At 36.4% G+C, this 25,498-nt stretch overlaps 1 protein-coding gene across 8 annotated transcripts in view; it reads left to right on the forward strand.

Moving 5' to 3' along the window:
• The window catches only part of VPS13A (vacuolar protein sorting 13 homolog A), a 106,448-nt gene that overhangs the window by 33,395 nt on the left and 47,555 nt on the right, over positions 1–25,498 (forward strand). For all 8 annotated transcript variants that reach the window (XM_041396293.1, XM_041396296.1, XM_041396295.1 and 5 more), the window contains 17 exons: positions 2,473–2,611; positions 5,416–5,500; positions 7,179–7,351; positions 8,719–8,875; positions 9,230–9,309; positions 9,566–9,625; positions 9,705–9,861; positions 10,305–10,421; positions 10,503–10,606; positions 11,044–11,211; positions 11,851–12,158; positions 12,871–13,018; positions 13,938–14,088; positions 20,749–20,873; positions 21,558–21,727; positions 22,329–22,549; positions 23,725–23,957. In XM_041396293.1, the coding sequence (XP_041252227.1) occupies positions 2,473–2,611; positions 5,416–5,500; positions 7,179–7,351; positions 8,719–8,875; positions 9,230–9,309; positions 9,566–9,625; positions 9,705–9,861; positions 10,305–10,421; positions 10,503–10,606; positions 11,044–11,211; positions 11,851–12,158; positions 12,871–13,018; positions 13,938–14,088; positions 20,749–20,873; positions 21,558–21,727; positions 22,329–22,549; positions 23,725–23,957 (2,596 nt within the window). The remainder of the gene's footprint in view (positions 1–2,472; positions 2,612–5,415; positions 5,501–7,178; positions 7,352–8,718; positions 8,876–9,229; positions 9,310–9,565; positions 9,626–9,704; positions 9,862–10,304; positions 10,422–10,502; positions 10,607–11,043; positions 11,212–11,850; positions 12,159–12,870; positions 13,019–13,937; positions 14,089–20,748; positions 20,874–21,557; positions 21,728–22,328; positions 22,550–23,724; positions 23,958–25,498) is intronic.

Genomic DNA, 25,498 nt, shown 5'->3' on the forward strand with positions numbered 1-25,498 from the left:
TTAAAATTAATATTGAGAACTACTATAGAACAGCATAGTTCTGTTGAGAAAAATTAGTGGAAAGATGTTACTTTTACAGCAAAACCTACTACCAGAAATGTTTTATGTAGTAGATAGATGTTTACAAATTAGTTTCTTAGTTTGGAAGGCCCCTGTTTTACATTTAGTCATCTGAAAAGCAGATGATTGGGTGACTCTGTTTTTTGATTCTTTGATTGTCTTTCAGTGACCTTTGAACTCATTTGAATTCCTTGCAATTTTGTTGTTCAAAACAGTAATGATTTTACTAGGCTTTGTCCTGACTTTTTTTAGAAAGGCACATTTCTATATTGCTATCTTGAGGAGAATACTAATTTAGGTAATTTTGGTAATGACTACTGTATCAAAGGATTTTCACTGTTCATCTGTGTTTTCATCTGTTCATACTTCCTAATCATTAAAATGGACTTTCATTCTGGTTGGATATGAATATCTGCATTTCTTTCATTTCTGGTAATAGGATGCTCCTTACAGTTTCGGTTACTTGAAATTTGGAAGCACTAATACGCTTCTGTAGTTTTACAGCCTGTGTAAGGTTTTATATTTTATTTATGTTGTTTTGTCCTGTTGTATGGTTTCTGGAAGAGGTGTCTGAGAGTCTGTCATACGGTTTTTGAAGGTGTATGAAGGATAGCAATGTTAAGAGTATCCTATATAATAGCATTTGTTATAAACACAATAAAAATTCCAATGTGAAGAAATGTACCAATCTGCATCTTTGATGGTGGCATTCTTTTAACATTTCTTTCTTTTTAAAAACACAACCAGACTGAACTTGAAGGAAGTTTCTGCACAGATTTCCTCATAAATTGAAGCACTTAGCTTCTCCACACCTCAGTCTCTACAAATGAGGCGTAATTGATTCTCCATACTTTTAAGGTTTTCCAAACCTTAAAAGCTTTTGTTTAAAGAGCAGTGTAGAGAGCCCAGATTATTTGCAGTTTTATCTTTGTATCTGCTGAGTGCCTTCCTTCTAACTGTATGGGCTGTCTGTTGTACAAACACGAAAAAAGTCTTGAAAATGTTCACAAGTTTTTGTTGAGAGGTTGAAGTGCAACAAATATGAGAATTGCTACTGTATATTTAATTGCTATTGCTTTCGAACAACTGAGGCGAGCAGTAGACAGAGAGGTCCTTCAAACCTGGTAGTTACACATCTACCTTAACCCTCTCCATAATAATGAAAGAAAAAAAAGGAAGAGTCTAAATCTCTCTCTGGTAGAACTGAAATTAAGAATTAGAATAGTAGTTGAGAATTAATCCTGTAAGTTTAAGGATGTGAAGAAATTAATAAACTGAAGAAAACTAGTTACTGCCACAGTTTAATGTGTACAATTGTGTGCTTCCTTAAGTGTCAGAAACTGTTTTTTCAGATACTCTCATAGTATCAAGTTTAGCTGAGATGGGTTGAAAATATGGAGCTTTTTTTTTCTCACATCTTCTTCAGTCTTACATTTTATGTCACTTTGAAGACTCAGGTGTGAGTTAAGCACCTCAAAAGAGGAAGGAAGTAGCTTGTCTTGTTCCTTACACACGATGCATTAAGCATCTGGTGCTCCCTGTTACCTGTTGAACAGACCTCTTTATCTGTTCTAACTAGAAGTTGTAATAAAAACACAGTATGTTCTTTGAGCAAATTTTCTGCTTGCTTCTGTTACACTCACTTCTATGAAAAACAAAGTAGTGTTTTAAATCTTCAAAATCTCAGTGTACATGTTTGATGTGATTCTACTTCTTTTTTGGCCAAATCCTATTTTATTACACTTAAAATATGTTTTCATTTTTAAAGATGGTTATTTTATTCTTTTATACCCTATATTGCTATATGTTTATTCCTTTATTAAATATCTAGATTACTGCTATAGTCTGCTTAACTAGGAAGCATTTTGTATTCTTTTTTTGATGTTTTGAGCCCTAAACATTCATATGCAAAAAAACGCCTCCACCTTTTCTTTTGTAAAATATTTTGTAAAAGCTCAGTTATGTGATTTATTGTAAGTAATTAAATTAAGTGCATGAACACGAGGGGACAGTTTCTGATGTAAGGAAACTATGCCTTATGTAACCAAACTGGAAGTGGTTATTACTACTATTTGTAGTCCTGATCCACAAGACTTTGTAGTAAATGGAATACAAGTTACGCTATTAAGTTGATAGTTGCTGATCAAGTAACTTTTCTGTGTGGAACAGAAGGGTTACATATATATATATGTATATGTGTATATATATATATGTGTATATATATATATATATATATATATATATACACACACACACATATGTATATATACACAATACATGCTATGGTTAGATGAAGAATTTTCAGACCCAGAAGACTTTCATGTTTTTCAGAAAAATAATGTGAAATTTGATTGAAATAATTTTAAGATTAATTAACTGTGGAACTTTTGACTTTGGTTCTTTAAAAAACAGGTTCAAACTGTCAGGGCAGTTGCCTTTGCTTTCTATCCAAATATCAGATCAGAAGGTGACAAGTATCTTGGAGCTAATTGAGAGCATTCCTAAGCCAGAAAGTGCACCTGCTACCAGTTCTCCTCCAAAAATGACCGAGGTAAGATTTTTAGAAGAGATTTCATTAAAAACTATCAGAAAAATACCTTCTTGATATTAGCATTCCAGTTTTGAAAGGTTCGCAAGAAAGTGAGGGACAAGCATTGACTTAGTGCCTCTTGAAAAAGTTAGCTTTTTCTCTAAAGCTGTAGAAAATTTTCTTGCCGTTTAGTTAGTTTGTTAGTCAACTTTTTTAGTCAACTTTGGCCAATAATTATGAAATAGTTGTCAAGTGTTTGGGTTCAAAATAGAATCCCTCAGAGTTTTACTACTGTGAGAATGAATTTGTAGTTCATAGTAATCTTGACTAATAGGCATACTCAGTTTTATTGAGGATTAGTTTTATTGTACCTTCAAATTTACAAATGTATCATAATGCTGCAGAATTTGGGTTCAGCTGTTTTGTGTAGTGAAGAAAACATTAAAATGCTGGAAGTTTTGAAGTTCAAGTATTATGTCATGTTAGATGAGAATTTCAAAAGTCAAGCAAAAAACACTATATGTTTCATAAACAATGCCTCCCTCAAAAAAGTAGCAGGTTTTTTTCAGCTGACCTCAGTGCTTTTCCCCTTTCAAGTCCTTTATACAATGTAGCTCCTACAATGTAGGGGTGAAAGTTTTTCCTTGCTCTTGTATCAATTAGGAGTTTGGGGAGTGGTTCTCGCTCTTTCACCACCCCCTTTCCTTGGTGAAAATGGTTTGGGTCACTGTTTTATACCTTCTTCAGGGCAGAATTTTGTCCCCTTCTTATTTTTCCTGAAAATTATGTTTCACCTTTTGAGCTGTTCTTAACAAAATTAGGAAATTAACTCACTAGTTACTAATTTTTGACATGAGTAGTCCTTGTGATCTGGCTATGTTTTATGTATGTGTAAAGCAGTCCTATTATTAGAATGTATGTGAACTCTTTTAAAAGTCAAAGACAAAATTTGGCTCTCCATTTTCCTGTCATTTGTAAATACTTCTAACAGTCTGTTATTTAGTAACTCATGAACTTGGTACTACAGGAATAGTGCTCATCTTTGTATTTGGTTTTTTTTAGATTATTTCATAGTTATCTTTCCGTCTTTGTACAAATTATTCTGCGCTGTTCTGGAAAGCTGTTACTTCAGTTTGGTATTTTCTGTGGGTTATATTAGCAAAATATTTATTAACAAGAAATTAGACATGCATACCTATTGAAAGTATATCTACAGTGAAGAGTGTTTTTCTTCATGTGGTTCTTGTAATCTTTTTAGTGATGCCATTAAAATTTTAGCTAGTTCTGACTTCTTTCACTCTTCATGTACTAGTAGTTTAGCCAGCCAAAGCCACCTTAGTCTCTGTTGTTTTGTGCAACTAACCACAGAGTAACTTTTTTGAGGGTAGGTATTGCAACTTTAATTTTACATAAATAGAATTTGCATGTATAAGATGCGCATTGTCCTGTGCTTTATAGCACTGACTAACTTGAATTTAATTATAGAATTTAACTGTTAAGTCTGAGGTATTTTAAGAGGCCTTGAAGTAGTTAGTATTGCCTGTACATTAGTTGTGATATACAGTGGGTGAGGTGAGGAAAGACAGTGGACCAAGTATAAATATATTTATATGTGAATCCATATCAAAACTTAGGCTTAAACCTGTCTGCTCAAGCTTCCATTTACTTCAGAACATGACAGACTTTAATTGCTGGTATTAAATTCAGTTAATTTCAGTGGATTTTGTGCGTTGATTGTGGCAGGTATACTACCATGCTTTCATCCTTACAGCTGTAATTCTTCTGAACTTTGTTAACATCCCATCATTTCTGGACTGAAAAGAATGTGAAATCCTTTGTCACAGTGCTGTTTTCTTCTTTATGTTCTGAGTTAGTGGTGGAAGTGTTCTTGAGCTGTGAAAACAGAATATATTTTGGAACAGATCCTTCTACATTTTTGCGCTCAGCATTTTAGTCCAGGAAGACACTTGACTGTATATGTCTATTTTTGTGATTTGGTACTGTAAAGTCAAATTTCAGTTTTTTCTCATTGTTTTCATAGAATGTGGAAGTGTTACAGATGAGACATTTTCACATATTTCTTAAATACTTTGTCTATTTATTACTTGTAGACAAGAATATATTCAATAAAGTCAGATTACGTAGGCTGGAGACTAAGAGAGATCTGAGAATGTTGAGAGTGAGATGAAAAATGTAGCCTTGGAAACAGTATTCAAGATGAGTGTTTCTTGTAGCCATAATGTATAGATTTGATACTGTGATGTTGTGAATAATTGTCTGAGTCTGAGCTTTGAAAGCTGCAGTAACAAGGGAGAGGAGAAGGTGTGGTGGTGCAGGGAAAGAGCTGTATACCATGCAGTCCAGAGCCAAAGGCACTCAAGAAAGGGCACACAGTGCACAGTTCTCTTATTTTGACACTCTGTGCAAGGCACATGTATAATGCATGTGCATGTGGAACTTGCAGGTGAGAATTCTTTACAAACTCAGATTGCTGAGATTGCTTTCTGAGACTTGATGATAACTAAATCATTTGGATACCTTTACTAAGAGCATTTAATTCTGTCATATATGAAACCATGTGGAGTGGAGGATTCCTGTTCTAGAGTGCACTCTAGTGGCATTTCACATAGTTTCAAAAGCTGCTGCTTCTACCTATTTTAGGCCTCATTTCTCCCCATGCTTATAATTTTAGTGATGTGTTTAATTTTACTGAATTGCACCTAAGCTAAGCTTCCCTAAGTTGTAAAACTTGGATGCAGCATATATGCATGCAATAGCATAACCAATAAATACAAGAAAAAATTTTATGATATCTTCTGTTTCAGGCTACGCTGTCCCCTGTGCTTTCAGCACCACATCTATCTCAAGGCGTGTATCCTGTTTTGGATCTTCATTCATTTGCTGAGTCAGGTAGTATAATCTATTTTAAAGTCTTGCTTAAGAAGTGGATCAAGTCAAGAAGTTTTTGAGTTCTTTGAATTAATTTATTATTCTTGCTGTAAGCAAGGATATGGGGCTTTGTTTCAAGTTCTTGAGGGCTGAGTAGTGTTATATTCTGTTTAGCTTATAATTCATACTGTACAAACTACTTGGGTATTTTCTTATAGCAATAAAATTCTGTATGCTTGTTTTTGTCATTCCCTTCCTGAGGTATAGCAGGAACATTTGTTTGGTATGGTGGGTTTGGTTTTGTAAGCACGTTATTGTAAATTTATTGTAAATCTGTATTCAGGCATTTGAACTAATAAGAAATTTTTAGCTGTAGCATATATTTAGTCCTCTGATTATGGTTTTAATTATTTTCTTATGGTGAAGGATTTCTATTTAGGTGGATTTGTTTAAATTACAAGGTAGGGAAATTATGACCATTAGAAACTATTGTGTTTTTATAAACAAACATTTTGACTTGTGCTGGATAAAGCAGAAGATGAGGTGTGGGAGAGCCAGTTGTGTTCAATACTGCCTTGTTGTTCAAAACAGCTCAACTACAGCCTAACATTTCATCTAGTAGTTGCATTAGAAAAATAATCAAATATATCAGTGTTATTTCAGTGTCAGTCATGTTTGTGATGCCAAAACACTCAACTGGAGAAAAAGACTACTACTCTTTTTTCAAGTTAATGATTTTTGTGGTTAGCAAACACTAGCAAAATTATCAGCAAAATTATTATGTGTATTGCATAGCTTTAAATTCAGTGTGTATGCAGTATATGTAAAAATATGTATTTGTGTATCTTCATCTGTTCTAATATAAGCTCCTTTAAGTGTCCAAAGTTAGAGTGGAATGGCTTTCAGATCTTAAAAACTATGCTGAAGTGAGAATGCATGCTGGCAACAAGTAATTTGAGAAAGTAATAGCTAGATTTAGGTTTGAATCAAGCTTGATTTTTAATCTATACTATACATACAGCTATACAGTCCTTTTAAGTGATTTATGTTAGTTCTCTGTCTTCACACTCCAAAATCTCAGGGCTGCTTTCAAGCTTTACAAAATACTTCATGTAATTTGTTGAGTTTTTTTAGAAGGATATTCCTTCCACAGTTACCTTATACTTCAGTGTTTATGGTTTTTAGGTGAAGAAGACCTTCACAAGACAGTGCAATCTATTTATCCTGGTTATATTTCTGCATTAATGTAAAGTAGATTAATAGCTTGATAGTTCTTAGAAGTCTCTCTGAAATGGGAGATCTACAGCAGCGAGAAATCCCAAGTAGTGTGGCTGATACTGAGGCCAAGGCTCCTGTACTGTCAGTAGCAGTCGTATCAGCAGACAAGTTAAGCTGTTAGGTCACACCAAAGGCAAGACGAAGCATTGATTGTGCTGTCTTTTGCAAAGCCAGAAGTAAGAGAATGCTGACGAAGGAATTAGCTAATGACATCTGAAGTTGATGACGACATGATGGAGGCAGCTGTAGGTGTGGTGTAAAGTTGTGGAGGCAGGAATTGAGATGGTTATGAAAATGGATTTTATTGTTAGTTGTCAGCTGGATAAGTTTTTATAGATGGAGATGTAAAAACTCTAGGTCATAATACTGTAAAATATTGGCTGTGTAAATTGCATATATAATGTTGTGAATTAATCCTTAGAATCAGAAGAAGAATTTTATGATGCACTAAGCAGTCCTGTGGAAGATGTGCCATTTTTTGAAGTTTCATCCGATTCCCTCAAGCAGACTGTCAGTACAAGGCGAAAAAACCTACACAAACAGGAATCTCTGAAAAATATGACAGATTTCCAGCTAAAGTTTGAAGTAGCTGAGGTAAAATTACTTTTAAAAATTTCCATGAAGCACAGCAGGACTGTAATTTTTTTCCACGTTTGTTGTGTTTATAATTCCATGTGTGCAGACATACTCATTCCCCATTTTTCCCTGAAACTATTATGCAGAGTTTTTTCCAAGTCGTAATTGTGCTTCTGTATCCTTGTCATCACTGAAGTGGTTTATCCACTTGATTTCCCACTCTGTCTCTGAGTTTTCTTTACTTATGTCTCAGAAATCACATTACATCTTTGTTTTAGCTAAATAAGTGCTTGTGGCATCTTTTTTCCAGATACTGCTGTGATCCATGGGAAAACTTCATTAATGTTTTATGTTGTAACAAGCACCTTATTTTTCTGTTCTAGTTTTTCCCAGATGCTGTCATCCACACATGTAAATCTGTAACACATTCATTATGGAGAGTTTTCTGTGTTCTTACTCTTTCAGGCTTAGGAGGGGAAATAGTATTTTATCCAAATGCTAGAACACTTGCTAAGTGTATCAGTCCTAGTAAAAGAGATGACCTCTTAACACTATCATTAACTGTCATTAGATGATCATGACTGTGGCACTGTTATTCCTGAACTCAGTGTATTTTACTTTACATTTATTTAAAAAATAATTCATGCTAATTCAGTTAACTTCACAAATTTTGTTTTATGCTAGGGCTTACAGAATGTCTTTAACACACCACAGCCAGCTTTTAGCATACTATATACTACACCTTTACTGCAAATAAAACTGAAATGTACTGTTTATGTGATGACAAGAAGATATTTAGAACTACTAGTCTAAAATGAGGATGCCATGTTTTGCGTTATTTTCTAATGGCAACTAACTTAGAATCTTTAAGAAAAAAATATTTTGGGAGTCTATTAGAAATTACCTCTGTTCTCATAGTTTAAAATTGCTTACTGGGTTTTCTTTTGATTTTTCTTATTTGTAGACAGCATTACATGGAAAGGAAGAACACATATATTTGTTTGGTTGTCAAAATCAGATGCAACAGCTCAGCTACCTATTTATTTAAAAACAGTATTGTCATACAATCTAGTTTTGACTGTATTGAACATTGCTGAGTGCTGTACAGAATTAAAAAAAAAATAATTTAGTTCGTGTAACTGTTACTGTGGTATTACATACCTGCATGTTTGAAGTTTTTGTTATAATAACAGCAACCAGTACTGCTTGTTGAATTGTTTATTTCTCTTCAAGACATTTGCTGTATAGAATTAAATTATCAATACACAAATAGACATTAACCAATAAAATGTAAATATATTATATCCTGTATAAAAACTAAGCAGTTTTCATACTTGTTATAATCCCTTATTGGTTTTGGGTGTGTATTTTGGTTCTTTTTTTAGGTCTTAATTAAATTATGCCGTCTTACTGGTGATACTGAGATGCCTGTGCTCCAGCTTGATATTTTGGGCTTAGGCACTGAACTTAAAATGAGAACATTTGACATGACCGGGAGTGCTTTCCTTCGTGAAATTGGTCTTCTGTGCCCAGAGTATATTGGTAAGTATTTATAATCTGGTCAAGGAATTTTTCACAAATAACACTGTGAATTGGTCTTTAAAAACTCTGTAGGGCTTTTGTCAAATAAGGAAGATTTGCTTCCTAACTAAAATGCAGGGCTTAGGGCAAGTAAATCAGGAGCTCATCCATTTATTTGTGCTTTGGTAAATATGTTCTGGTGGTGATGATTGTAGAGATTGCAGATTGTAGACGTTTAACTATTTTATGTCTGCAAAAGAGGTTTTTTGATTAAGCAGCAATGACAGCTAGTAGCCTAGCTGGCCATTTATATATAAAGAAGGTTTTAATAAGATAAATAATTTTCTGTGTTCTCTGTTTTCTTGGTTTTTTTAGATGATAATGACAAGCCAGTTTACATAATTACTACATTGGATAATGTAGAAGATGATCTTCTCACTCTGGAGTATACAAAGGTTAGGAAAGAGTAGACTTTAATTTCGAATTGTAAGCCTGTCATAAACATCACTTTAATATGCACCAGAGGTTGAAGGTTTTTTCCTTATTTAGTGATATTTTTAACATCTTGAGTGTGATGTGCAAAGTCTGTCTGCTCCTTCAACAGAAAAACTTTTACATCTTAAGTTGTAGTGGATTTGAAAATAAGATTTTTTTTAATGGAATTTACAAACTTCTAATTTATTTGTTTTATGTGCACTTCTGATGAAATAGACTGATATTAAGGGACCAGAACTGAAAACTGTCTGTCAGAATGTTCTACAAAAAATAAAGGTATGATAACTTCTTTTTATCATAATTTTCTCAGTTTGGGAGGAGAGGCATACTGGATAAACAAAAATTTTTCTTTTAGGTGAACTTTTCTTCTCTAGATGTTCATTTGCATACTGAAGCTCTGCTGAATGCTATGAACTATCTGAATAATCTTCTGCCTAAACAAGTAACAAAAGTTGTAGAAGAACCAGTCCATGAAAAAACAGAGGAGAAGAAGGATGTTCTTAAAAAATTAAGTGAGTTTCTTTATTATTTTTTCTTCCTTTCATTCCTCTCTCTTCACTTAAGAAATAAAGCAAATGTACTTCCTATTTTTGCAAGCCTGTCAATGATATTTGATATGAGAAATTTTGCTTCAAATTATATGTATTTATAGGGTTGTATCCTTAGCCATGTGAAGTTTTCTGACATATAGGTCAAAGCATACATTTCCTGTGTACTGGAGGCACTAAGTCAATGTAAATAGAAAAGCCATAAATTGTTGTCAGATTTTTTATTGGTTTTTTTTTTTTTTTTTTCCTGGTATGAATTAAGGCATTTGATGGCCTTGTGGTTGGTTATTACGTTATACTTGAGGAGCATTAACCTCTTGTTTGCTATGCAGTTCAAAGGGATACCAAAATAGTACATGTCGTCTTTGAAGAATGGTAACTTTTGTTATTTTTTTTATTTCCCATAGCAACAAAAAAATCGAAGTGTGAAGATGTTATTGACCTCATTGTCTGTGCGGATTTATCATGTTTGCGTATTTTTATCAGAGAGAAAAACCATAGAATAGCTGAAATTCACATTGAAGGTAGGAACAAAACTTAAATCACAAAAGCACAAAACTTTGTAACCATTATAGTGTATGGATTTTGTATGTCTTGTTTTTGAGGTCTGGATAGCCAAGTGATCATGAAGAAAGCAGCAACTGATGTGACTGCAAAATTGAAGAACATCAGTATTTTGGATTCTGATGAGAAAGCATTGTATAAAAAGGTGGGTGTGTGCATGTATTGTTGATTTTTTTTTTAATGGATGCTAAATTAAATTTACTTTTTAGACTCTGCTCTCTATTGTGACTTTTTTCAGTCATGTTTTATGTATTTGTTGGGAATAGTATTCTCTATATGACAGACTGATTTTGCACCCACAACCAGTAATTATTAGACTGACATTAATTTGTGCAGCTGTGATATTTAGCTGCTCATTGTGCCTCTTACGTTGACTTTTGTGAAGAGAATTATTCAAGCTGAGATGTCAATTGAATATTTTCAGCTATTTAAATGGATTTTTAAAATTTAATTTTTATTCATGTATTGTTGAGATACTTAAAGTAAAAACGTCTTGGTGGTATGAGTACTACATTTTGTTTTGAAGTTAAGTTTCTTCAACATGTAAGTTTCTACAGCTAAAATTTTTTTTTTCTCCTTAAGGCTCTTTACATCACAGAAAAAGAAGTCTTCAACTTTAGAATGGTATCCTATGTGAATGCTACGGATGGCATTGCATATACAAATATGGATGTTGTTGACAATCGTATTTACCTAACTGTTGGGTGTATTCAAGTAGTTTTTGTCAACAAGTTTGTTTCATCTGTTTTGGTAAGTTTAATTTTCAGGATACTGTTCTTTATCATCCAGGTGAAGTTGTCAGAGCAAGAAAGGGATAAGATATTCCATATGAGGTGATGTCTGTTTCTGTAAGAGCTTTTATACACTATTGTAAAAAACTTTACTGGGATTGATGGTTGGGCTTGATGGTTTGTTTTTCTTCTACATATGTTACTGTGGAGCAGATGAGTAAGCAAAAAACGTTTACTATTGTTAATAATAATGTTTTTCTTAGAAGGTTTATGACAGCTGTTAAATATACATACCATTCATTATTTATAACACTGAAATATAAGTAAGAAACCATGAAAATTAGTGCCCTTTCCATAAATACTGCTAAGTAAATCAATCTTCTGCTGCTCATATGATTAAATAAAATGTAATTCCTACAAGTCATATTACAAGGTCATTGCTTTTACCGTCTAATTTTCCAAATATCTGTATGGAAATTTTTTTTTATATATACATAATCTATTATATTTGAGGGAAGATTATTAAGAATTTGGACAAAATGTATTGCAAAAATAACATTTTAGGGTGGTTTGCTGTTTAAATAACTATGATTCATAGTGTTTTTGAAGTACTGTAATTCTTAATAATTAATTCCTGAGGTCTGTATTCTTTTCCTAGGCTTTTATAAATAACTTTCAAGCTGCCAAGGAAGCTCTCACTGAGGCAACTGTTCGAACAGCAGAGAAAGCTGCTACAGGTGTAAAAGGGTTAGCAGAGCGTAGTTCCCGTTTGGCGCTGGATATCAACATCAAGGCACCTGTTGTGATAATTCCACAGTCAGCAATGTCTGCAAATGTCCTGGTGGCTGATCTTGGTCTAATCACTGTGAAGAACCGATTCTTTATTGCTAAAACAAAAACACGGTGTAGTCTTCCACCTGTTATTGACTCTATGACGGTGAAATTGAGTGAACTGAAGCTATACAGGTAATGTAATGTCAATATTTTTAGAATTAATTTCATCCTTTTGGGATTTTTCAGTTAGAGAGCTTCAAGGAGTAGTAAAATAATTAGTTAATGGTTGTTGACTGACAGACTATTATCTTGCAATATAACAGCAAATGAATATTTTTTTAAAGCAATGAAAATGTATGGTTTAGGAAAAGGAGCAATCTGCACATCTTTAAATAGAAGCAAATGTTTGTTCAGGGTGAATTGTGTAGTACTATAGAGTTATGCATTATTCATTACTTTAGGACACGATATACCTATTTGTATTAGACTGTTTTGATGGGATTTTCAAGCTATGCATAGCAGCAAAGGTCCTCAGTTAGATAGCCGTTAAGAACTGTTTGAAAATCATCCTTGGTGCAGGGGGTTCATGGAGGGACAGGGAATGGAAGGGACTTTTCAAACACAGTTGAAGAGTATGGAAGAAAGAAGGAATTGCTCTCCACTGGAGAGCCGGTAAGAGGTCCTGACTTGCAAGAGTTTGTGTGTTGCATGCCTGGTATGTGCCTGATACCTCCTCCCTACAGAGGAAGGAGGTCTACTTCATGGAGTAAGGCTTCAACTAGAGCTTCTTGGAGTAGTATAAAGGCAGTTTTATAGCATTATTTAAAAAGATGAGGAAAAGACAGAAATGTTTTTTAGAATGTGAAATATGTTAAAGCTGGAAGTATTTTGCTTCTTTTTACAGATCTTACTATGAGCAAGATTCTTTGCAAAGTGAAGTACAGTTGCTGCAGCCAGTCAATCTGGAATTAGCTGTTGAACGAAATTTAGCTGCTGCATGGTATAATGAAGTTCCCGATATTGAAATATCTGGCCGACTCAAGCCTATGAATGTAAGCACTTGTTTCTGAAAGCAACTGTTCAAATAATTCTGGAAAACAGATTCATTTTTCTCTGTAAAAGTCCAAGCTCATTGGTTAAAGTATTGTTTGATTTCAAGACATAGAGGTAGAACAGCTTTTGTTGTTTCAAAGGGGAAAAGGAAATTAATAGATGTTGGTTCTAATTTAAGGCCTGTATTTCATCTGTGATACTCCAGGCAGACTTTGTACTATGAATTACTGTTGCTAGTTAAAAATGCTTATTCTGTTCCAGCCTTTTATCTATCAGTGTCTTCCAGTGAAGTATTGGAAAAGTTGGTGTTTGTTGGTTTGTTCAATAGCAATTGCTGAATTTTTACCTGTGACAAACCTGAGTAGTTATTAATGACCTGCCCTGCCACATAGTCATTCACAGATCTATGGGGCGAGATGGGATTCATCCTAGTGTGATTTAATTTTAAGATAAAAAACCCAACCTCATGTAAATTGAAATTTAAACAGAACATAATTTAAATTTAACATTAAAAATAGAAAGGCTGTGAAGTGTGTGAGGAAAACCAATTTGCCAGATTTTGAAATAGAATTCCTAAGTATTACTGTAAAGTACTACTGAAAAGTGGCTTGTGAATAAATGCAGATAAAAATTTTGGTTCAACTGTAAGTCATACTGTATGTGTACGTGTTCTGACATTCCAGTTTCTAAATTGTAACTTGGTAGGGAAAGTTTGTAGATGAAAACAAAGTAATATGTGACTGATTTCTAGAAATTATTGTAACGAGTTGTGTGAATTTGAGAAAAATGTTCAGTGTCCTAAACAGAGACTCAGATGAGATTAATTTGATTTATCTGTTTACTAGTAAGCTCAGATTTTAGTTACAAAAGTTATGGGAACAGAGTTGCTCTGAATTTCCATTCCAATCTTTTTTAAAGCTCATTCTCAGTCAGGAAGATATCACCACAATACTGAGGACACTAAATGAAAATGCAGGTGAAAGCTCTGGTGCATCAACGGCTTTGTCAGAGTCGAAAGCATCAGCCAGTCATTCTAGTGAAATCCATGGTACTTCTCAGCACTCTGCAGGTAATATTTTCTAAAATTACATCATCTGGCCTTTTTAGGTATTATTGTCAATATATGGCTTCTGTTGGAATTGCATTTAAAAATGGATGCCATATTCATCTGTGTATACCAATACTGTAGAATCACAAAATAGTTAAGGTAGCAAAAGACCTCCAAGGCCATCAAATGTAACTTTTGACCAAACATGACCATGTCAACTGAACCATAGTGCCACAACCAGGTATGGTTACTCCACCGCCTTCCTGAGCAGAAATTCTTCCTGATGTCCAGCTTGAACCTCCCCTGTCTCAACTTGAGGCTGTATCACCTTACCCTGTCACTCACTAGCTGTCTGTGAAAAGAGAGCAGCTGCCCATCTTGCTACAACCTCCTTTCAAGTAGTTGCGGGGACCAATAGTTGCGGGGACTCCAACCTTCCTTTTCTCTAGCCTGAGGACCCCCATATCCTTCAGCCACTCCTCTCATAACTTGTGTTCCAGACTGTTCAACAGTTCCCTTGTCCTTCTCTGGACATGTTTTAGGACCTCAATGGCTTTGTTTTATGAGGGGCCCAGAGCTGGAAACAGGATTCAAAGTGTGGCCTCACTTTCAGTACAGGCTGAGTACAGGCGGACAGTTGCTGTCCTGGTCCTGCTGGCCACATTGTTCCTGATACAGGCCAGGATGACATTGGCCACCTGGGCATAGCTGGCTGATGCTCAGCCACTACTGACTAGCACTCTCAGGTCCTTTTCTCCTGAGCAGCTTTCCAGACACTCTGTCCTCAGCCTGATGGAGAGTGCATTGGTGAGCCCCTCTGCCAGCTCCATCATCACCCTAGGTTGAATCCTGTCTGGTCCTGTAGAACTGTGAACACCTAAGTGGCACAGCAGTCACTAATTACTTCCTCGTGGATTGCAGCAGGTTTCTTTCACTCTCTGACCCTACCAGCACAGGTGGCCAGTTGCCTGGAGAATAACCATTTTCACTCTTAAAGACTAAGGTAAAGAAGGCATGAAGTACCTCAGCCTTTTCCTCATCCTTGGTGGCAGGGTACTCGTCCACATCTGGTGAAGGGTGGAGATTATTCCTTTGCCTGCCCTTTGTTGTTAATGTATTTATAAAAACATATATATATATATATATGTGTGTGTGTGTGTGTATATGTGTATATATATATATGTATATGTGTGTGTATATATATATATATATATATATATATATATATTTGTTTATATTTATTTTCCTTCACAGCAATGGTCACATTGAGATCTAGTTGAGTTTTAACCTTGCCAGTTTTCTCTGGATGTAACTTAACAGCATCCTTGTACTTTTCTTCCAGTTGCTTGCTCCTTCTTCCAAAAGTCATAAACTCTCATTTTTATCCCTGATTTCCTCCCTATTCAGCCAGCACATAGAGACAGTCTAGTCCTGTGCTTGTAAGATTTCATTCTTAAAGTACATCCAGACTTCGTGGACCCTTTTGGTTTTAAGGGCTTATTGCTAAGGGCCTGTCTGAACCAGTGTCCTGAAAGTTTGCCCTCCAGAAGTCCAAGATTTTGCTGACACCCCTGAGTATTGAAAATAACTCATGCCATCTCATGAGCAAGAATCGTTTTACCCCTTAGAGACAAATGAACCTCATCTGTCCCCAGCAGTCCTGATATTACATCAATTGCCTCATGGTCAAAAAAAGAAAATTCCACTATTGTCACCAGCCTTCAAGCATTGTGTTCATCAGATGGGTTCTCCTATTCATTTCAGCATTCTTCCCTGCTACTGATGGGATCAAGAAAAACACCACCTTATGCTCATGTGCCTTCAACCAGTCATTCTGAAGTCCTTTCTAATTGCTGTAGGACTTTTTTCCTCAGCCTCCTAATTGCCAGCCCGTACAAACAGAAGTGGATACTAATCGGGGGGCTGAATCAGTCTAGAGGATCTCACAGAATCACAGAATAGGTCATGTTGGAAGAGACCAGAGCAGGTCATCTGGTCCAACCTTGCTCATGCACATGGTACTGGATTGTGTCCAAGCTGTTATTAAATATCTTCAGTGAGGGAGACTCCACAGCCTCTTTGGGCAATCTGTGCCAGTGTGTGGTCATCTGCACAGTAAAGAAGTTCTGTTTGGAAATTCCTGTCTGTGACTTTCTGCCCTGACCATCTCACCATCCACTGATCCAGGCAACACTTACAAGCTTGCCAGTGAGGATGTTCTGAGAGGCATTATTTAAAGCCTTGTTGGAGTCAAGGTAAACAATAACCACTGCTCTTACCTCATCCACTCAGGTAGTTATTTCACTATAGGAGACATCATGTTGGTCAAGCATGATTCCCCTTAGGTGAATCCATGCTGTCTACTCCTGACCACCTTTTATCTTTCATGGGGATAGAAGAGATGGCCTCCAGAATGAGGCAGTCCATCAAGTTTGCAGGGATTGAAGTGAGGCTGTCTGGCCGGTAGTTCCTTGGGTTCTCCTTCATTGCCCTATTTGAAGACTGGGATGACATTTGGTTCCTTCCAGTCCTCAGGCATCACTCCTAATCACCACAGCCTTTCAAAGATTAATGTATGCAGTCAGCTTTCTCAGCATTCATAATGTATCCCACCAGGGTCCATGGTCTTATGGATGTCGTGGTTGACAAGTGTTCTCTAACTCAATCCTCCCTGACCAAGGGAAAAGCTTTCTTTCAATATTCCTTTACACAGGCCTATGGGTCAGAGATTTCTGAGGGCTGGTCTTGTCAGTGAAGACTGATATAAGGAAGACATTCAGTAATTCCTTCACTTGCTCTGTTACCAGTGTCCCCTCCATTTAACAATGGTCCCATGTTATTCTTAGTTTTACTTTTCTTATTGGAGAAGCCCTTCTTGTTTTTCTTGACATCCTTGGCCAGATCTAATTCCTGATGGGCCTTGGGCTTCACTGTCTCAGCCTAGCCTGACAACCCCTCTATATGCATTCCAAGTAGCTTCATCCCACTTACATCTCCTATGTATTTCCTGCTTGTGTGTGAGTAGTGGCAGAAGCTCTTTGTTCATCTATGGAGGTCTCTTGCCCCTTTGCTTGATTTCTTGCTCACTGGCCTGCATTGGGATGCCAGTTCTTGAGCCTGGAGGAGGCGATTCTTGAATGGCAACTCCTCTTCCTTACAGGGCCTGTTCCCGCAGATTTTTCCAAGATAATTCCCTGAAGCGGCTAAAATTATTTCTCCTGAAGTCCTTTTTTCCTCAAGTCCATGGTTGCAATCTTACTTGCTGCCTTGTTCATTCCTCACCCAATATGGAACTCCACAATCTCATGATCACTACCCAGCCAAGGCTGCCCCCAGCCTTCACACCCCCTACCTGATTAGTGTGAGGTCAGACAGCTACAGCATTCCTTGTGGGATCCTCCACTATCCATGACAGGGAGCTGGGATCAGTGCTTTTGAGGAATCTTTCTCGTGCCTCAGAGTGATGGCTCTGCAGCAGATGTCAGGGTAGTTAAAGTTGATCCAGTGTTTGTGTTTCTGAGGCTGCTTTGTGCTGCATGTCAGAGGCCTCATCCACTTCTACCTCCTGCTTGGGTGGCCTGTAGTAAACATACACAACAGTGTCATCCCTATTGGTCTGCCCTTTTACCCTAACCCATAAGCTTTTGACTTGCTCATCATCCACTGCAAGACAGAGCTGGATACATTCTGGGTATTTTCTCACATAGAATGTTTCTCCTAAACATAATATAGCCCTTCATGACAACGTTCCAGTCACATGAGCTATCCCACCACATCTCTGTAATAGCAATTAGGTCTAAGTCCTTTGACTGCACTTCTCGTTTCTCCTGTTTGTTTTCCATACTATGTGCATTGGTGTACAGGCACATTATAGAAGTATTTGATTGTGCAGAGGGATGCCCCCTAGTCTGTCTTGTGGTTACATCTTTGGATGCTTATACTCACTGAATGTATTCTCTCATAAGCATCCTTTTGCTGCTTGAGTGGACACTGTAGTTCTCCCCTTCCCACACCTTATCTCTGTCAAGCCTGGCCCTGTCCTCATTCCTCTTCAAATCTAGTTTAAAGCTCTCTCAACAAGCCCTGCTAATTCCTGAGCTGAAATCCTTTTTCCCCTTTGAGACAGGAGGACCCTGTTTGGTGCGTGCCAGCAGTCTCAGTGTTCTATAGCCTGACCCATGATGAGCAAAACCAAAATTCTGATGGTAACACAGAATTGCATTACCAAGGTGTTCAGAAGAGAGTTGCAACAATTATCTTTCTTTTTTTCTTTCTTTCTTTTTCCGTTTCCTTTTCCTTTTCCTCTTCCTTTTCCTTTTCCTCTTCCTTTTCCTTTTCCTCTTCCTTTTCCTTTTCCTCTTCCTTTTCCTTTTCCTCTTCCTTTTCCTTTTCCTCTTCCTTTTCCTTTTCCTCTTCCTTTTCCTTTTCCTCTTCCTTTTCCTTTTCCTCTTCCTTTTCCTTTTCCTCTTCCTTTTCCTTTTCCTCTTCCTTTTCCTTTTCCTCTTCCTTTTCCTTTTCCTCTTCCTTTTCCTTTTCCTCTTCCTTTTCCTTTTCCTCTTCCTTTTCCTTTTCCTCTTCCTTTTCCTTTTCCTCTTCCTTTTCCTTTTCCTCTTCCTTTTCCTTTTCCTCTTCCTTTTCCTTTTCCTCTTCCTTTTCCTTTTCCTCTTCCTTTTCCTTTTCCTCTTCCTTTTCCTTTTCCTCTTCCTTTTCCTTTTCCTCTTCCTTTTCCTTTTCCTCTTCCTTTTCCTTTTCCTCTTCCTTTTCCTTTTCCTCTTCCTTTTCCTTTTCCTCTTCCTTTTCCTTTTCCTCTTCCTTTTCCTTTTCCTCTTCCTTTTCCTTTTCCTCTTCCTTTTCCTTTTCCTCTTCCTTTTCCTTTTCCTCTTCCTTTTCCTTTTCCTCTTCCTTTTCCTTTTCCTTTCCCTTTCCCTTTCCCTTCTTTTCTTTTCCTTTCCTTTCCTTCTCTCTCTCTCCCTTTCTTTTTCTTTCTTTCCTTCTAACCTGAAATTGTGATGCATTTGGTTGACTGACTTGCTCTGGGCAACTCCCCAGGTAGACCTGTACGTTCACTATCATTTGCTTCACCCTCAGATTCTGGAGCCTCATACCTATTTCCTAAGGTTACCTGTGAAGGCAAAGGAGATGATTCTCCTGTTGCCCCCAGCAGGCACCTGTTTTCATTTCCCCCTTGTCTTTTAGATCCCCTCCTTCTGTCTGATGACAAGAGTGTTGGAGTTCCTCTGACTTGCTTCCACTTCCTACATTTCTCTCAGGAATTTTCACCAGTCTATTTTTCTGTCAGATCCCTTGATACTCTTCAGCCTCTCCACTTCTTTAAGCTCAGCCACCAAGCTTAGTACATCATCCACCTGGTCCCACTGTGCACAAGTGTAGTCTCTTCTGCCCTCTGGTGCTAATGCCTAGCTCAAAGACTCCCTGCAGCTGCAGACCTGAACAGGTGCATGCTTCTGAGAAGCTCAGTCTGGGTTGCTGTGCTACTAGCAATGGCTTTTGGCTTTATGGAGATCATTCTTGCATCTGTTCTCATGGGGTAGGTGAAAACCACCAGGTGAGCTCTCCTCAGGAGCTGGGGAGCGTCACCCTGCCCTCGTACATGCCCTGCCCGCATGAACTGCTGCAGCAAATGCTGTGCCACATCCTTCTGATGTACTGTGTCCTGTTTGCCCACATTTTCACTGTGCTCCAAGTTCTTATGCTCCCTGGAGTCGTTTAAATCTCTCTTGCTTGCTTTGGCAAGGCCCTCACTGTGTAGGCCTCATTTAGAAGAGCTCCTGGGCCCTGCCAGGTCTCTCCCATCCCTTGGATTTCCCTGACTCTAACCCCCAGAAATACCTCAAAGAGCCAGGCTCTTTGAGGTATTTTACCCTGCAAATGTAGCCACTGCTGCTGATGTCACTAGATGACTGCCTGTGGACCTATTATCTTGGCATTGTGGTTTGAGGTATATCTGACAGTATTAATAATGAATAGGAACAAATGAGCCACTATGGTGAGTTTTGGATCATGACATGTAATGTAAGGGTTTTGTTTTCCCAGCCATAATGCAAGGCAGCACTTAAAAGTCTGTTGACTGCTTTTGTTAATATCCCGACTTTGGAAAGCTACGATTTTACTCTCTTTCCTGTATATGGTGGTTTCCTTGCTATTCTGATTTAGATCTATTTGTCTGTTGTAATGATGACACCCCTGAAAGTTGTTCCTATTTGATACATGCCATTTGCCCATTGACTCAGCACACACTAAAAAGAAAAGCAAATAAAGTTAAGAAAACCATCTTTTGTTGAACTCCTTTATTACATATGAAAACCAGCAATAATGTAGCAGATGAACAAATGAGGACAAAAGTAAATTTGTATTCTTTTTAACACTCTTGCACACAGTACGGTGTAATAATAACTGGAAGTGGTACATTTGAGTTTTAAAGATGGTAAAAATGTCATGTAGAATATGTAAGGGGAGTGTTTTATATTCCCAAATGTGTGATTTTGCCAAAAGTAGTTACATAAAGGATGATTAACATATGCTGAGTGTGGGTGGATTTACATATGGAGAAAAAGGTGAGTTGCTGTATTTATGGTCGTAAGCGAGGATATTTTGGGTTTTTTTCCTTATTTGCAGTCAGGTAATTTTCTTAGTATTAACCATTTTTCTGATTCTTAAAAGGTGTAACTGTTGTGACATCAGCTGTGGTGGAATTGCATTCACCTATGAAAATAAAAACAACACTAAAACTGGACTTCAGATTTGACTCTCTGACTTTAGTGTTGTATAGCCCAAATTCAAAACAGGTAAGTATAATTTTTGTTAAAAAGAGTAATGAGCAGCTTTGAGGTTCCTAGAGTCCTGGAAATTCTGAGCAAGAATAGCTTAATTTATAACAGAGGAAGTGTGTTCTGGCAATAATAACAAGTGTGATGGAAATGAGAGAACAGCTATTTTATCTAAATCGCAGATTGGCAGGTTCTACAGGAAATAGAATAACTAGTGGTAGCACATAATACATGGCATCTTCTGTCATTGACTAAAAATCTGATGAAAATTTATATTAATTTAAAATACAGTTTGGGAAGAAAAATATGCAGAGGAATGAAACATACTAATTAGTTACATGTAGAGATGGGTACATGGCATACACAAAATGGTGGAGAAAGATTCTTAAATTTGTCAGTAGGAATGCATTTGTATTCATCTTGCTTTAAACTTACTAAACTTGTCACTAGATTTCTGACTGAAAGTTTGTAATTTATTATAAACTTAGGTCTCTCACTTAACTTGCTTTAGGAAGATGATAGAAGGGCAAATCTTGGCATTTTGGAAGTTTTGTCTTGTTGTTTGTGGTTGTCTTTTGAGTTATCAGTGGGTTTATTTAATTTATTATTATTGAAAAATATAATTAGAGTAAAACTGTGTATCAGACCTCCATATTATTTTTGCTATCCATAATGAAATCTACAAATGTTTCATTTAAACAGGTTAACAGTTTGGATCAGAGAGATGACCTTTTGAAGCTTGCAGAGTTTAAATTAGTTCTCATGTCAGCTGCTCTGAAAATGTTATCAGATGGTTCAATGAATGCTTCAGTCAAACTGGCAAACTGTACTTTAGACGATAAAAGACAGTCAATCCAGAAGGCTACACCAAGGTCTGTAATATTACATAAATTACTATTTATTATAGTTAGACAAAGAGTTCATAATGTTTACGTTTCATTAGTATTCTGTTAAAACCGGAATTGTTTTAGTGTAGGGGTTCTTAAAGTACTTATTACTGTGCATTTATGTTTTTCACATGCCTTTTGTTCCACACATCTTTGTGAGAGACCAGTGCTAGATACAAAACATGAAATAAACTGAACTTTAAATATAAATTTAATAAATGTACGTAGAAAACAATTTCACTTTCCACTTTAATGAAGTTCTAAGTAAGACTCAGATGATATCTCATGAATAGTAACAAACTTCAGTAAAATGTAGTACTTTTGATATGTAAACAAGGAAATACAATGGTTTGTCTTGTTAAATGATTAACATCTTTAATTACCAGTGTATGGGATTCCGGTTAGTTTTAAAGTTATAAAAAATTTGTGCTAATGTTTTTATCAGTCATGTTCTAAAACTATTTCCATTGCTTTTTAAATTCAGTCTTGTTAATGTATTGCATCTGGAATGAGAATCTTGAGTGTTTTTCAGTATTTGTACTGACTTTTTATTGTTTAATTAAATGCCTTCTTAATTGTCTTTCAGAATGGTGGAAATGAAACATGGATTTGAAAAGAAAGTTATGGTGGATGTAAATTACAAACAGGGGAGAGATGGCACTGTTCTTGATGTTATTGTTCAAGAGATATACCTTTGTGCAAGCATGGAGTTTCTACTTACTGTAGCAGATATATTTCTAAAGGCTAATGCAGAAAGTGCTGCTGCACAGAGAAATCTCAAACAACCATTACCTGTAAAGGACCAAGGTATATACCAGTATACACCAGAAATAGTTTAAAATGTGCATTTCAATATTGGCTTAATTTTGGTATTGTAATACTACATAAAAGATACAGTACTCCTTTCATGCTCTTTCCTATGTTTATATATATAGAACAGTTTGTAACCATTGGTGTTGCTTTCTTTGCATCATGGAAATAGATTCATGACCTTTAGTCTTTGTTTCCAAATGAAGTCTTGTCTTGCTAGAGAAAGAAGATACCTAAAAATGTATGTTTAAAATAAAATGGGACTAATAATGGAGCATATTATATATATTGTGCTTACATGTGGAAATGGCCTGCCTGATATTGCTGCCTAGAAATGTCATTTCAGTTGTCCACTGATGTGCATTTCTTCCTACATCAGAAAACAGACTTTTAGCTTGAATACCTGACAACAAAAATTGGTCCATTAGAGCATCAGAGCAGGAAATATTCTTTTTATGCTTCCAGGCCTCAGATAGTTCTCATCAGGTATGCCAAAGCAAGTCCCTGGTTTTTTGGTGTTGTTTTCCTATGCCCTAAATATTGTAGTTGTGTCCCTGTCAGCCAAGCCTGTTGTGATTATTTGCTGATGATCAAAGTCTGAACAGATAAGGAAGTCTTATATGAAAGTATGTTTTTATTGTAAGTATTTACATTTGGCATCAGTAATGCCGCATTATTGTCCTGTGGAAAAATGAGGGTTTGCTACTCTAGAGAGCAGAAAATGTGCCCAGCATTTTTGTAAAACTCTTACCAGAGTTAACAGATGCAAGTATGGAGTGAAGCTGATACATTTGTTAATGTCAGAGATAGTAACAGTGGTGATACTTGTCATTTTCATTCAGCAGTAGTTATCCTTTCCATTTTCACAGAGAAGCTTTGTGGAGTCTTCTGTTGTATGCAAGAGTTACATAATTAGATATTAAATGGTCTTGTGCCTGCAGTGAAGAGTCTAGAAATGTCAATTGCGGAGATCTACAGATTTGTTAACACTAGTCATGCTAGATCTTACCCCTAAATAGTCAGTGCCTCCCTATAAGTTATAAGAATTTAAAAAATACTGTAATTAATGTTATTAATTATAAAATTTAATTATATTAATAATTAAATCAGCAAGAAAATAATTGAGATTTAATCTTTGAACAATTAAAGTAATGTAATTTATATTTCTGAAGCATCTGTGCAGCCTGTATCTACGATGGAAATGAACATAGTTGTTAAAAATCCAGAGATTGTGTTTGTGGCTGATTTAACAAGAAGTGATGCTCCTGCATTGGTGGTTACAACACAGTGTGAGGTCTTCATTAAAAATAGTCCTGAAAGGTACAACATGACAGCTGCTGTTAGAGAAATACAGATGAAAGCATGCCCATTTCTTCCAGAAGAAAGGAAAGGGAACATTACTACGGTGAGTTTGCAACCATTCAGTGTATTTAAAAGGTGCCGTGTAACTTAAAAGGTGCCGTGTAACTAAAATGCATGTAATTTCTGAAATGTTCATCATTAAAATGTATACTACAATAGTGGCATTGGGGTTTGCTTTGTGTGACAGACTACAATGCAGAGCCCCAACAAGTATAATGTTAGTTATCTTTCATATCCCATGTAAGCCCAATAAATAAAATTTTGTAAGGGTATGCTATGTGAAATGCAGTATAATACATTTGGAGTGCTGTCAGTCTAAAACTTTATATTAAATAGCTATGTAAGAGAATAATAGTGTCACCAAAAATAAAAGGGAAGTGCATATTGAGAAATCATTTACTTACTGTATGCTGCTCATAAATTTCTTTATGTTAAGGTCTCTAGATCTGTTATAGTAAAGCTGCCTATTTATATTTGGCAACAGACTTCTTAGTTACTGACCAGGTGAAAGTCGCATTGACTCCTGGAGCTTCTTACAGTTTTTCTGCCTCTACAGCAGGCAGTTCCTCAGTTAACTCTGTGATGATATCATTGTATCAGAGAAAAAAATTCAAATTGGCTGTATATACAACAGTTACCCATGTTCTCAGACCACAGATGAATTTTGAAGAGCAAAACTTTTCAGCTCTCTGTTAATGCCTGCTTATTTATGGAGTGATGTAGGAAAGACTAAAGTTGTAAGCAGAAAGGACTGGGTCTTCCCTTTCATCTCAGTTTCAGGTAGAATCATAGCACCTCAGTTTACTCCTTGGGTTTACACAGTCTTTAATTCCACTAAAATGTTTATCTTGTAATTTAGAAAGTGATGGGCTAGCACTGATAGCCACAATGCAAAATTGTTTGACTGTTGGTTTTGTGGCTGGCAAGTGTGGCATAAACATTGCTTTCTTTGTAGAAAGCTATTGGGCACCAAGTTTTCTCTCCTACAGGAATATCTTTTGATGGAATCTCTTATCTCAGACTGTAGAAACAGGGAAAAAGACCTGAATCTGACAGGATGCTTGTGCTAAAGATAGGGAAAAAAACTTCAGAGCACACTAGCTTCAGTGCTTAGAACAGTACCTTCCTTGAAAGATTCAGAAAGTTTTTGAGAAGAGTCAGAAAAACCATCAGAAAAACCCACGTTACCTGCAGGGAGCAGCATAACTGCTCATTTTGAAAATGTGTGTAAGCAAACCTCTGAACCCAGGTTTTTCTGTAAACAATCCAGTTTTAGTGTGGGAAAGTGTACTGGTTTGAAAGCAGACCAGTGGGAGATCCCTAATCAGAAATACAACTTAATGGGAAAATTACGATAAATGCAATGATACAGAAACATTGACAGAGTCAGAATACAACCTGACAGCCTGTTAATTCAGGGTGTTGGTAGTGATCTGATTAAATGGTGACTGCAATCCTGTTGAAGTGTCAGATGTGGTTCTGTTGAAGCAGTGATCCTGTAGAAGGGTTTGATCTTCCTCTGAAGGTCCAATGGTGGCTTTGGAGCTCTTGTCCTCTGGGAATCCAGTGGCCATCCTGGTGTTG

Source organism: Onychostruthus taczanowskii, unplaced genomic scaffold (assembly GCF_017590055.1).
Source record: "Onychostruthus taczanowskii isolate IOZ18803 unplaced genomic scaffold, ASM1759005v1 scaffold129, whole genome shotgun sequence".
Taxonomy (NCBI): Eukaryota; Metazoa; Chordata; class Aves; order Passeriformes; family Passeridae; genus Onychostruthus; species Onychostruthus taczanowskii.